Below are 14895 nucleotides of genomic sequence, written 5' to 3'. Positions count from 1 at the left end.
TGCTTAGAATGAATATTTATTATATTTCTTGGCTTGAAAACAAACAAAATATTTGCTTTATTCCCACTAGGCTGATGGAAGCGTGTTTGAATTGACTAAGTGCTCGTGATCCTCTCTAATAGTCTCACAATGCAACTTTCTGGAATGATTTACACCCCCCTCTGGTTAAATATCCACAAAATAAGTCAGGATTAAGTACCAATCATGAATGTTTGGTAAAATAAGACTTATCTCCATCCAAAGAGTGGGTGGGAGTTGGTCTTTCATGAGGAAGGTTTCTTGAGTTTTATCAAGGGACAGACAATGTTTTCTGGTAGTTTGAAATTCCTCTCAAGTCGAAGCCCGCTAACAAGGCAGAGTCCTGACTCTTAAAACTTTGCGTCAGTGCAGCAGGGTATGGCCCAAGTCTCTTATTGACCATTCTTAACTTGAAGTATCTTCTCCTGAAACGAAAGTTTAAGAACACTTAAGGAAACTGCGCAGTAACCAAAATATATGTCAAGTCTTACTTTGATCACGGTTTCAAGCTTTATCGCATCTGCAGCAAACTTGCGGATGCCGTCCGACAGTTTTTCAACTGCCATGCGATCTTCATTGTGTTGCCAGCGGAATTCCTTCTCATCCAGGTGGACCTTTAGTAGATTGCAACCATTTGCTGTAGATACAAAAAGTCGTGTAAAGTTTTGTTTTTTATAAACTATATTCCATTTGTTGTGAAATAAATAACAGGCGTGGTGTTTATATAAAAGTCAAATATCTTAAGTGCAATAGTAAGTTAGCCCCAAATTTAATGATGCTAATATCTTCAAAACCATGATATAGCAACAAGTGAAAGAAGAACTGTTACCGCTTGAATTTGAAGACAAAAGAAAATATTACTTGTCAGACAGCCACAGTATATTGTGGTAAGAATGGTCTGGATTTTTTTCCAGGACAATAAGACTAATGGTTGGTGTACATAAACTGATATAAACTTCAAGGCCTTGGGGGGCAGAAGCGGCACGCCACATTTCATCTGGACTGCCAAAGAAAGTTATGTGCTTTGACTTCAACTTTGTCGCTAAAATATCAAAACTGAAGCTTGCCTTCACTTTCAATATTGCTGAGATAGCATCAATTTGCCAGATAGAAAATAGAATTTATTTGCCAGACCAAAACATTTCAATAACGCTTATTCTCACTAGGGTTGTGGGCGCGCTGGTAATAATCCCAGCTGACTGAGCAAGATACAGGGTATACACTGAAATGCTTACCGGCCAATCACAGGGCACATAACCATTTGCACTTACATTCACAATGACAGACAATTTAGTCTTCAATTAACCTACCATGCATGGTTTGGGGATGTAAGAAGAAACCAGAATTGCCAAAAAAAAAAAAAAAAAAAAAAGAAGAGGCTTAACAATAGCTATTTTAAGAGCTTTAGGAAAGTCTCCAGACTTAAGTGAGCAATTGGTTGATGGCATTGTGTCAAAATATCTCATTGATGGTTTCAGCTGTTGAACAGCTCTCTCTACAGTTTTTGGTCAACTGCATCAAACACTGACATGTTAATAGCGCTTTCCCCAGGTGGCTTAAAATGCAGCATCGTTGTATTATTTTGCTGATGTTTAACCTGATGGATTGTAATTTTTCACAAAAACAACATTAAGCTTTGGAATAAAACAGGCGGCACGGTGGATCAGCTGTAAAGTGTTGGCCTCACAGTTCTGAGGTCCAGGGTTTGATTCCAGCCCTGCCTATATAGACTTTGCATGTTCTCCCTGTGCCCATGTGGGTTTTTTCCAGGCACTCTGGTTTACCTCCACATCCCAAAAAACATGCAACATTAGCTGGACACTCTAAATTGCCCATAGGTGTGACTGTGAGTGCGGCTGTTTGTCTCTATGTGGCCTGCAATTGGCTGGCATCCAGTTCAGGGTGTACCATGCCTCATGCCCGCTGACAGCTGGTATAGGCTCCAGCACTCCTGCGACCCTCGTGAGGATAAGGGGCTAAGAAAATGGATCGATAGATGGAATGAAACAGACGCTTCACATGCAGTACCTGTTTCCACATTAAGCATCTGTGTGACAGTGCTGTGGTCCTGGCTGAGTTCTGCAAGCAGCCCAGGAGAGATGGTGAGTAGGTCGCATCCGCAGAGGGCTTTAACCTGTCCTGTGTTCCGGAAGGAAGCGCCCATAACTACAGTGCTGTAACCAAACTTCTTGTAGTAGTTGTATATCTTTGTCACACTCTGTACACCTGGTTTAAAAAAAAAAAAAAAAAAAAAAAAGTCAGCATTGGAATGAGGATGTTCATGAAAAAGAAAACACAATCCCAAGTCTACCATGTCAAAATGAAACCAGACCTTCACAGAGGCGCAACCAAACCAGACTAGCAGTTGCATTCAAGTTACAAGAGATGTCGATAAATGTTTTCATACATAGACCATTCAAGCGTATTGTCCTTTTTCCCCTGATTGCAAAGATGCATTTATATTTGTTCCATTTATGTAAAAGTTTTATCACCATCCAAAAAGGAAAAAAAAAATGGGATTGTCCCAACCAAATCATGTGATTTTCATCTGAAAAGGACTTTTATTTTTTAAAAAAAAGGTACACATACTGTCAAGTGTACCAGTAGCGGATTAGTTTGACATTACACAAAGGTACAATTTTTATATGCTGGTGTGAAAAATACCAAAAAGGTAGTGTGAAGAAAAAAAAATGCTAATTTTCCCAGGATTTTCTTTAAGATGCTCATTTATGGATGTTCAACTTTAACGACGTTGAACAGCACTTTTTTCTTGAAATATGACTCCCAAAAAAAGAGACTCCTCGTTACAAAGTGAGATGATAGGAAAAAAGCAGCTTTGTCAATGAATCTGCGACCAAAGCAATAGTGATACCTGATGAGGTCATTTCTCGGCGACACACTTCAACCATGACAACACAGAAGCTGAGCAGAGCTTCTGGTACAACCTACTCTTTTAATGAATGAAGACAATTCGGCCTGAGTGATGTAAACATAAAAGTCTAGCTATCCACCAAGGTGACCGTGATTCACAGTTATGTTGTTGGTGGGATGGCAAAAACACCAGGAGAAGATTAGTTGCAGTGGAACTAGTTGAGGATAGAGTCAAAGTGAAGGTATTGTTTTGGGAAAGAATGTCTGCAGTCAGGAGGCATTTTCATTTGGAAAGTGACAATGCAACAGCGACATGTAGTGTTTGTAAACTGTTTTCCTTGGAACTGAGATCTGTTCATTTTAATACAGTACTGCAGCAGTCGCTCTATATTCCACACTACATTGAGATGGGATTTTATTTAGGGTTTAGAATAGGCAATGTCAATCATTGCCAACAGCCTTTTAAATTGTGCGAGACTGATTTGGGGCTATACAAATAAAGACCGTGACTGAATGAGATGGTCTCTTAAAGGTGGCGTTAAGGATTATTGTTTTACTTCAATACTGTGCTGTGTGAAATTGACCATGTGAGATCTTTATTTCGCTACAGCACTAAACAGAACAGACAAGTTTTCAAATACAGTTTGTTTGCATTATTACTTCATGCAGCACTTCTGATATGCTACAAAACGATCTAATTTGTGCCACTGCTGCTTTAGACTTTTAGCCTTATATAAAAAAAATGTATCAATGCTAGGATCCCCTAACTTAAAACGAGACTTAAAAAAAAAAATTTACTAGGATGCGTTCTTGACAAATTGCCAAGGTATTGAAGGTATCAGCAGACCAAATTCAAGTGAGTGGAAAACAAAAAAACGACAAAATGGGATTGAGATATCCCTAACAAACCTACCAACTGACTGTCGTAGCACACGGTTTACATTTTGTCAAATTTGGAGCCAACTGGTTCAATGTTTGACTGAGTGTAAAGATCATTTTCACTAATAACAGTATTTACATTTAAAGAACGTGCAAAAAGTCACAATATCTCCTATCATGCAAACCAAGCGCTGAAAAGTGGATGCCTGAATGAAGCAGACTACACACTTGCTTAATGCTCACTGGCTTTAAATCTGCTCTGTATGTTCATCCCACCACCCTTTCTCCATAGGACTTTGCCTTTAAAAAAACCAAAAATTCCAAAAATGTATTATAGTTGGAAATTGAGATTGAAGGCAAACTCAGTGCTAGACACTATCCTCACAGAGGAAATCACACTTAAAAGTACAGTAATAAGCATCTAAAGGCCACTTTATACTGCTGTGGTTGACAATGCCCACAATGCATCATGTAACCTACACATTGCCCTGCACAGCACCTCTGCATAGCTTGCCGCGCAAACATCAAAAAGTTCCTACACAGCGTAAGACCATCTCTCCTGATTGGCCCATTTAATCACATGCTGTGTTAACACTCACCGTTCCACTCCACATACCACTTTTGTCACCACCTTCTCGATCAATTTTGCAGTATAATTACACGCATCATCTGGTCATTTAGGGTCCCTTTGTTTAAACAAACACACTTCAACGGTCGCCATTGTTGGTGCTTTGTTCATTGCTATAGAAAGGAAAATAAAAGCAGCTACTGGAAATGATCAATGTGTACTGAGGAAACCCCACCCTGTCATCCGAGCCAACCCACCCTGTCAGCCTAGCCAATACTAGCCGAAGCGACACCCCTGACTTGGCGAAGAACTGCATTACACTTTCAAAACTGAGCACGTGGGTTTCACTTAAAGTGCCACTGTCACCTAAAACATGAAATTTAGTATGGTAGTAACAAAAAACAAAACAAAAAAAAAAAGCCAGGATGGAATCATCCGTTTGTTCACTGCACATAAGAATGTTGCCATAAAATCCATTTTTTTCCCCCCACCTGCCACAATGACAAATCTTTTGACTGTTGGATTAAAGAAGAAGCCGGAAGTGAATTATTTTGCAGCCACTTACAGCTGTGGAGTCGAGTGTATTTACCTGTTGTACAGGCGACAAATTAGCTGTTTTTTCCGCATTAGCCAAAATGCTAATTCATTATGTTGTTGAATTTCGCTCGAATACTCTGGAGAATGGATTCACTCATTTCCAAAAGACCTGATTTGTGTTGGGGGGAAAAAAAAAAAAAAAAAAAAAAAAAAAAAAGGACAATGCAAAGGACAAGAGCTTTGTGGGTTCCAAATCACAGGTAGGTAGTCACTGGGAGCCAGTAAAAAAATAAATTATATATAAATTGGGGGGAGGAGGGGGGGGGGTAACTAATTTGTCTCACAGTTTATAGCATATGTTACATGTGAATTTAGAATAAAACCCCCTTGATCAAACCAGCAAAATATAACACTTGTATTGCGTTTAAGAATTTAAAACACAATATGATAAAACACAAAATCATAAAATAGAAGTACAAAGACAATTTAGTAGCGTGTAACATGAGCCAACTAGCCAAACGACGTATAGTCAAAGTTGAATGAACGCTCCAAATAGGCGAATGTTATTTCCAGTGAATATTCTGGAAATGTGATGGAAGACGGAAGGCAGTGTGGCGTCTGTGTACTTGTCTGAAAGCAGCAGTAATTAAAAAAAAAAAAAAAAAAAGAAAAAAAAAAAACTCAGTCAATAGCCATCCTTGTTCTTACAGGAACATTCTAGAAATCCGCATCCCTCTCTCAGAAGTAATAATTACCTTAAAAACCTCTGAGTCATAACTTAAAAGTACGTAAGAAAGGAGAATAAAGAATGAATAACAAATATTAACAAAACATAGCTGTAGTTTAATTTAGATGGCATCCATGATATTTAGTTCACCTGGCATGGGTCCTCCTGAGTACGCTACATACACAAGACTTGTAAAAGGGTTAGGAAAATTGAACAATTATGGGCCAGTCATTTTGGATATTTCATCGGACCCCTCGTCTGTGTCTGGCGGGAAGCCTGCTGTTAGTGTAGATGTGATCCACATATCGTCTAAATATGGCTCAAAACGATATGGTAAAATGGACCTGGTCGCTTCACTTGCTTCTGAGAAGTTTTCTTTAAAAAAAAAAAAAAAAAAAAAAAAAAAACAAGAGCTTCAGGCTCAGAAATATCTGAAAATCACTCGTTTATCTGCCATTGCATTGGGCACAGCGTGCTTTCAATGCCAGGGATCCAGTGTGATGTCTGGACATGACGTCACAGACAAATATGGCTGCCACTGGGATGCTCATTGTGTCAGGTCAGATTTATGCAACTTTGTGCTTTTATAAAATGCTCCAAGCTCACTTTTTTCGACTGGTATTATCAAAGTGATTAATATTATTTGTCGTTTTGATAACAATACCCATATTAAAATGTGATTTTTGGTGTCAGTGCCACTAAGTATGAAGGCAAATTGGGTGCAGGAGATCTGCAGTGACACCAGCACGGCCACATAATGCGCTTGTATAAAGAAGCCTTTTTTTATATTCGTTTCACAAAAAACAGTACCTGGGTCTTCATGGGGCTCGTAGGTTTTGCGGTCTGTGTTTTCCTTGTACCAGTCAAGGATGCGCCCCACGAAGGGCGAGATGAGAGTTACTTTTGCTTCTGCGCAGGCCACTGCTTGTGCAAAAGAGAAAAGCAGGGTCATGTTGCAGTGAACGCCATGCTTGTCTTCAAGCTCTCTGAAATAGAATAGAATACAATTTAGTCATACAGATCAAAACAAAAACACTACACATTGAATCAATCAAAATTATTTTATAGGTCACAAATCAGGGCTTGCCATCGGGCGGAAATACAGTTTGTCAAATCCAGAAAGCAAATAGTTTTGGCTCATCCTGCTGAGAGCCTAACAATATAAATAACAAAAATTAAGCTGATGTCACACCACATACTCACTTGCCAGCTTGGATTCCTTCCCACGTGGATGACAGTTTGATCAGCACCCGCTCCTTGCTGATCCCAGCTTCCTCGTAGAGTGCAATGAGCCTCAAAGCCTTGGCCACCATTTTTTCTTTGTCAAAAGACAGTCTGCAAAATACATTCATTAAAATTGTCATGAATAGCATTGATTATACTAGTGATTTAGGGTCATGATACAGATTTTAACCCTTTCCGGGCAGGGTTGCAAATTTGCAACAGGTTTAATCTAATTAAAAATTTTAAGTCCAGAGTATCACATTTGTCTCTCTGCTAAATTTTATGTGGTCCAGAGAGGGTTAATTGCAAAGCAAAACCATATACTATGGTTTATGGTATGTAAACTTCAGACAAGATTGACCAGTTTCCAACATTTGTCCCTTGCCTGCATGGATGTTCGACACAATTACGATTAAAAAAAAAATTGTGACAAATGTATGTTCACTGTCGGGTTGCACAAAGGAGCTATACCAAAATGGAAAAATTACTTTGGACCACCATTTTATACAAATACAACCTTTGGCTGGGAAAAAGCCTGGCAATCAATATGAATTTTGCACTACATAGTCACATTTGAGAAATGTACGAGTGTGGTCCGTCATGCCCACAGATCTAAAGTTATGGGTGTGGTCCGCCAGTCATGCCCGCAGATATAAAGTTGCGGGTGTGATTAGGGATGGAATCTCAAGCCCTTAAAATAACTTCCCGAGTTGTTATACCTGATTATGTAGTAGTTACCCAATACCATAATTCTAATTGACACTGCACAGACATTTTTAAAGAGGTCAGACATTCAACTTCAAAACTAAAATATTCATATAATCAAATCATTTTATTTAAATCAATATATGTATTGTTATAATCTAGCGTAATTCACGGCGGTATCTATTGTCAATCAATTGATCATAGCTAGCAATAGATTATATCTTCCTAAAGCATGGAGAGGGGAAAGGTTTTCAACTTCAAGATACACGTACAACGGGGAAAATGACCGTTGGCATTTAGATATATGGTTAGACTAGTCTAACATTAGAACTTATATCAAGTCAAAGTAAATCACAATCTCATACATTATAGTTAGATACTGAAACATTACCCGTGTTATATCCCAGAAATGTTTTCAATGTAACTCAGGGGTGCCCTGATTTGTTCCCCCCCCACCACCAAGATCAACTTTTCAAGCCGCCAGCCTCTCATGATTGACCGGGGAGGCGGGATGCACGCACACATCACCACAACTGTCGTAAATAGGAGGCCGGCTTGCTAGAACACGCTTTTATGTCCATGCGCTCGACGTATTGGTAATGCCTGAATGAGGCGAAGAGGTGGATGATAGTCCAATGATCTTTTTTTGGGCACGTCGTCGCACGATCAACCAAGACTGCCGCGGGATCGACGCATAGAGCACCCCTGGTGTAACTGAATTTCCTTTGACATGGCTCATTATGTTGATGACTTTCAACGTAAATGTGCTTGCAGTACGTGAAGCAGCTCGGAACGTGTGCTAATGGCATCACTTCCGTACATGCTCAGTACGTTTAACTTGCATTTCCTGTTTCCAGGTAAATACTGATTGTTTAGGATCAGGCTTGTTCTATTACCAACGTTTATGAAATAAACACGTAAATTAATGTCAAGAGAACACAAAATAAGAAACGTCTTTCAATATCTATTTTTTCCTACTTGTAACAAATTTTACGCATTTGATTTTTTGTGCTCGACTGTGCAGATTTACGAGTGCGATGGGGCGCGGGCGTGACCGTACATGCAGTACAGCAAACTCTTTTGAAACAGAATTAAAAATTATAATATACTATACACGTTTTTAGGGGCTATTTTTAAAAGGTTAACTTCAATGAAAGTGGGTCACGATTGCAACAATAGGAAAATGCAGGTCTAAGGGGGACAGTTGAGAGCCACTGTTCTAAAGTTAAAAAAAAAATGTTCAAAATTTATTTCTTTTATCAAAAACATTGTAATTACCATCCTTTTTTTAATTAAATGCAAACCATGGGAATTGAAGTTATTTTGTCAGTTATTATTCCGCTGCTTTTTGTTGTGGTAACGTTTCAGTACTGGAATCGAGGTGCTTTATGTAAGTGTCGTGAAAACACTAGTTGACTAATATACTAACAGGAAGGGCCAAAAAGCACGAAAGCTACCGAAGGCAAGCCAATGCAAATGAACTCAATGTACTCCAATCTTAAAATACTAGCTTCATCCAAAAAACACAATTGGCAGCTTTTGACAACATGTGCCTCTACCTGGCATCCACTTCAGTTGAGACTCTGCCAGGGACCTTCTTGAGGATCTCAAGACCAAAACTCACATACAGCTTGTCCATGGTGTTGGCGATCTGCTCCTCCTCAGTTCTAAACAGTAAGGAAAAAGGTTTCTAGTCAGTTTCTTCTACGATTTAATGCAGAGCGGTCTTTTTAACTGGCCTACAAATGAAAACCTAAATGCATGATATAACTGTGCAGATACATAAAACAAAATTGGACCTTAACCTCTTACCCGCCCTTGGCAATGCCGTATTTGATGGCCTGATCCAACAGGCTCTGATAGGCTGGCATTTTAGCAGCAGCAAGAATCAGAGATGGGTTGGTGGTGGAATCCTGAGGCTTGTATTCATCAATGGCTGGAAGAAATTGAATTGAGGAGGTTCAATCAAAATATCATCCAAATCACACATATACTGATGATAATTACGCTATTTGCATACAGCCAAATCGATGACGAATGCCTACATTGCAAATTGACATTTACAAGTTTATGATCAGTCACGACCTACAAGGATTGTTTGAAGTTGAATTCTGTCTTGATGCGTTTACAATGTTGACAAAAAAAGGCAGTTAAAAACATAGAAAAGCATGATTTCCATCAATTTAGCTGAGTTATATTCAGAATGTTGTTATTGAACTGACTGCAAAAACTAAATTGTTAGTAGAATCAATTATAATTGTGTGTGTGTGTGTGTGTGTGTGTGTACACACGGGAAATAGGCTGGCAACTAGTTTAGGGTGTACCCTGCCTCTTGCACAGCATTAGCTGGAATAGACTTCAACATGCCCACAACCCTAGTGAGGCTAAGTGGTACGGGAAAATGTGCATCCTGTCAGACAAATCAGTGGCCCACATTGGGAATATTTTGTAAATTGGAATAACTTGATCCTGAAAGGAAACTCTGGGCTTTGGGAGAAATCTGCTGGGATGTAATTATGTTGACTGGTGTATCACTAAACATCACAGCTCGAACAACCCTGGATAAAAATATGCTTCCTACAAATTAGTTGGCAATATACAAAAAGGTGCCACCAAGAGTACAACTATGCAACAATGTGCTCCAAAACCTGCTCAGTCAGATGAAGACTCCTGACAAACTTTTTTTGTGAGTGATAGTACAGTACAATATGTATTTAAATAATTATAAATTTTGCATCAAATGTTTAACTTATGCTTCACAAAATATAAAACAATGTTATTACCCCGGTTTAACTATCAAAAAGTAACTTGAGTTCTACAGTCTGCTGTGTTTCCAGCTAGAAGCATTGAAAGAGAACAATCACAAAAAGCAAATCCACGTGAGGAAGGAATGACATGATCAGTTTTTAACTTCACTTTATATCCCACATAAACTGTAGATCATGCATATGAAATACCGTTTGAAGATCTACATTTGATTAGAATCTAACTTAGAGGCAGCGATCGACTTCAACAATGAAACCAACAAAACAGCATTTTAAAATGCTGGGTTGGCTTTCTCAATAGTGAAGCACCTTTTCATTTAGTCCGTTGCATGTCAGCTTTACATTGTGGCAGCCTGAGCAGCACCAGTCGGCGCTGCCAACTCACTAGTGAACAAATCTCCCACTGTTCTTATGCAAGTCTTCAACAGTTTACTCTTCCAATCATGAGGAAGTACCCATAGATTACTTCAACTGCGATTATATGTGAGGCTCATTAGCTCCTTGTACGGTTTGCTTTGTAGGTGGAGATTTGACCTGATTTTTTTTTCTTCAAATATCCAAATCCATTATACAATCTGACTGAATTCAAAAGTATCAATACAGTGCAAATATTGGCCCGTTAAAATTTCCAAACTATTCAAACAAGGCTCCATACGATCCTATCGCAGAATTTAAAATACCGATAACCAATTACAAGATGGGGCCATGTGTCCATTTAAATGACTTGTTCATTTCCTGCATATACTTGTGTATTGTTTACTGAGGGTTTTTAAAAGTACTTTCCACTCAGCTCAGACCAACATTAAAAATAATGGGTGCTGACTTACTGTAATTAAATTAAAAAACACACACACACACACACAAGAACAACCGTGAGTGCAAGTACTAACTTTCTAGGTTATATAACGTTTTGTTGCCTGCTGCCAAGTGTCACTGCATTAAGAGTATGTGACCATAACGCAAGAAATCCTTGAATTCAAGTCTTCTCCTGAGCAACAGTGACCACCAATTTTGTTTTTACAAACACACACGGTGACCCATTGTTGGTTAAGTCGCATTGTTAAGTATATTGCATTTGAGTGGTCAAGATAAAGCCCAGTATTGCAAACTATGGGATGTGGTGGTATCGGAAAAATATTTTATTGCCGTAGTCTGACGTAATCCAATCGTGAAAAAGTTGTCTTGTAAATCTGATCCACCCATTATGCATCTGTTTCAAGCGTGTTTTCTGTCCCATGCCACCAACACTTTTTTTTTTTTGTTTAAAATAACGTTACCGTTTGATAATTACAAGACTGCCAAAAGACACGACAAAACTAAATATAACTAGCCTTTGGATTCATATATACTGTGCAAAAAGAGAACACTGAGAAAATGCCTTTTGCAAAGTTGATCAATGACGTCTAATTTGATCACCCTCTTGGTTGGCCTGAGAACGCCTCGGGATCCCTCCAGAAGAACTGGAAGAAGTGGCAGGGGAAAGGGAAGTCTGGGTATCCCTGCTGAAGCTACTTTCCCGCGACCCGACCCGGAGAAGCGGAAGAAAAAAAAAAAATGGATGGATGACATTAACGCAGTATCTGTTCAGGTTGAAACGCAAATTATCAGGAAACACAGATCAAGGCAATCAGATCAGTGCAAAATCTCATTCAAACTATTGTATAAAAGCATACAACAATATTAATTGTGGTAAAAACATCTAACTCCCTAAATTTGTCTTTATGAACATTGGCATGGGACATGGAGGGCTCCCCTTAAACCCTGCATTTTGAGATTCAATCTCTTTTAGTAGGGAATATTTGTGTTAGTGTTCGTTACAACAGCAGCAATTTAAAATGCTCAGTAAAACCAATTAATTACTGTTAAATTAGTGGAAAGAATTTGTCTGCACAGTTTTTTTTTTTATTGTGAGAGTAGTATTTTTACTTCAGCAATAATAGTGTTCTGGAAGCACTGTGTAGGAATACAAACACTGGAAAGATGGGGGTACAAGTGAACCTTTGCATATGGTGTAAGTCAAAACAATAGAATGATTATTTCAAGGTGAAAATACTGTATACAATCTGCTTTAAAAGAAAAAAAATGCTGTTGAGTACTTCACAACATTTCCAACAAGCCTGACTTACACAACAAGAATTAAGCAAGTACACAGTGTTGCCTCAAAATTACAAAAGTGTTGTGTAGCACTTGTGTCGCAACAGTAATTAATGAAACATTTCCTGGAAGAAAAGCTAAGCCCGTTCTTTCAAGCTCTTACTATTGATCAAAACCTGTGTGCATTACTCTTTCATTACCTTTTAGCTGAGAAATTTCTTACACCAAGTTCTCCAAAGATTAATATTTATAAAACATTGTAGATGACACATGCTACACAGTTCATAAATTTAACAAAAATGAGGAGCAAAGTCTGAAAGTGGTTGACTCCGGTGTAACATCAAAGTCCCTTTTTGCGTGTGTGGAATAGAGATTATCATTTATGCCACAGGCAATTATCCAATATCTCTTGGTCATTAAAAAAAAAAAAAGATCTTTACTACAAATATATCATTCATCTATGCCATGGGTGAATAAAAAAAAAAAGACCGTGGTCCCCAACCACCGGGCTGCAGACAGTTACCGGTACGTGGTTCAATTGGTACCGGGAAACAGAGGTTATAATTTATTAGTTCCATTGTATTCATTATCAGAGTCTGAAAATCTTTTATTTTGAAAAATGACCAGATTCTCTGGGTTACATCTCAGTCACTTGAGCGCCAGATTTACCCCCACAAGGTAGAAAGAAAAAAAAAAAAAACATCTTTGAAAAATTTCTTTCCAATGGGGAAAAGGTCCAGTGAAGAGATCGAAGAAGAGCCTACAACTTCCAAGGGGGGAAAAAAAAAAAAAAAAAAAAAGTTATTAACAACATCAAAACACACCCTTAAGCGCTTTTTTGAGGAGCTTTGTGGAGAGATGGATGCGGACGCTTCTCTTACACGTGGAAATAAGATGGTTATCCAGAGGGAAATCGCTCACAAGAGTGATTAAATTACAAGAGGCGCTGCAAAAGATATCTCTAAGAAAAGTCACCGACACTGGCAGCACATTTCAGTGACGAGGAACGGGGGTCGCAAAACTGGCTTACATGAGCAACATTCAGCCTCCCCAATGGAAAATGACAGTCTTCAAGTTGACAGATGCCTTAGCTCATAAAAACAAGGGGAAACAGACAAATGATAATATATACCACAAGAATGACTTGCATTTTAAACCAAGCCAGTCATTTAAAAAAGAAAAAACTCCTGTGCACTCTGGTCCAGTGGTGACTTTTCAATAACAATGCCTGGATATAAAATCTAATTCAGCCAAAGTCATCTAACGACACAAAATGAAATGTGATTATATTGCGATTGAAATCTTTTTGTTTTCCAAACACAGGCTTGTCGAGAACCTGCACGTCATCCTGACTGCAAGACTTAGTGAGTTTGCATCACATCCTGATTGAATTTCTGAACTTATTTCCTCATCAAGCGCGACAGTTGGAAATTTAATGGCATGGAAAACATGCTCAGCAAAAGGCAGGCAAACCAGGAAGTAAAAATAAATGCTTTTTGTGTGGAACAACTTGGGTCACAGTTTTTTTTCCTTATTCGTGCGCATGCGTTTAAATTAAATAACATGAGAAAATTAATGGATGTCAGTAAGTTAATTAAATTTTCTTGAACTTAAAAACTTTATTTGCTTAGTTACTAAGCAGCATGAAAACTTTTCCTGAACTGGCCCACAACCTACGCAACTAATGCGAGAGAAGATGGGTAACATTATAAATCTAATCGGATTACTATTACTTCAACAACTATAGATTACGATATTAAATCAATTTCCAGAAACGTTGACTGGCGGAACTACACGAGGCTCGTCCGCTCGATGCTAGCATGTGTAACAGTTTCGATCGAGTATATTATTAACACGGCGGTCGTTCGAGTTAATGATTAATCTAGCAATAGCATGCTAACCGGCTACCATTAGCCGCTGGTTGAAGCGTGCATTTTACCGTTGAAATCGCCCGTATCGGCCACCACCACGGTGAACTTCTTCAACTGGTTGAGCGCCGACTCCATCTTTCGCCGTTTGTCTGGAGACACAGTGAGCATGATGAGCAGGGAGGCTCCGACCGCTTTTTATACACACACAGCACGTGAGCGGACACGGAATGCAAGTCACGGGAGCGCGCATCACGTCCGAGGTTCAGCCGCCGGGAGCGCGCATCATGTCCGAGGTTCAGCCGCCGGGACCGCGCCTGGGCCACCAGAACGTCAACAAACGCGTGTGCTGTCCACATGGTGGCAAAGTACAGTTACAGGACAAGGCTTCAAGTTAAAAAAAAAAGAAAACGAAAAAGAAAAAAAGATACACGTACACAAACACGAATATTTCATTCATTTGAGTGGAATGCTTGCAAAGTGCCCTCCAGTACAGACCAGGGTAATTGTAGAATCAGAGGTTTGAGGTTGCTGGATTCCCGGCCAGGCATTATATTTTGTTTATTATCATTATTTGATTTTTTTAAACCTCTGCTTGATTTCATTGCCACCCCATTTCAACGTGTATTTTCATTGCAA

General features: G+C 39.0%; 1 protein-coding gene across 1 annotated transcript; it reads right to left on the bottom strand.

The window, feature by feature from the left end:
• taldo1 (transaldolase 1) lies at positions 1-14527 on the bottom strand. Its single transcript, XM_061815244.1, has 8 exons — positions 14328-14527; positions 9342-9465; positions 9089-9196; positions 6804-6935; positions 6411-6586; positions 2047-2244; positions 510-655; positions 1-443 (listed from the first exon to the last, which is right to left on the bottom strand). Exons 1-8 carry the CDS (start codon positions 14425-14427, stop codon positions 411-413), a joined length of 1017 nt encoding a protein of 338 aa, XP_061671228.1. The 5' UTR covers positions 14428-14527; the 3' UTR covers positions 1-410.
• Between the last annotated feature and the right edge of the window lie 368 nt (positions 14528-14895).

The sequence above is a fragment of the Syngnathoides biaculeatus genome, chromosome 3 (genome assembly GCF_019802595.1).
Source record: "Syngnathoides biaculeatus isolate LvHL_M chromosome 3, ASM1980259v1, whole genome shotgun sequence".
Taxonomy (NCBI): domain Eukaryota; kingdom Metazoa; phylum Chordata; class Actinopteri; order Syngnathiformes; family Syngnathidae; genus Syngnathoides; species Syngnathoides biaculeatus.
Note: the sequence above shows the minus strand (reverse complement) of the source record. Positions and strands in the feature narration are given on the sequence as shown.

Bases quoted from the DNA above. Each gene is read 5' to 3' on its own strand.
- taldo1 (XM_061815244.1), bottom strand. From the start codon at position 14,427: ATGCTCACTGTGTCTCCAGACAAACGGCGAAAGATGGAGTCGGCGCTC. The intron at 9,466-14,327 runs GTAAAATGCACG...AATTTCTTCCAG, and splicing joins CGATACGGGCGATTTCAACG to CCATTGATGAATACAAGCCT. The intron at 656-2,046 runs GTACTGCATGTG...TTGTATCTACAG, and splicing joins GATGCTTAATGTGGAAACAG to CAAATGGTTGCAATCTACTA.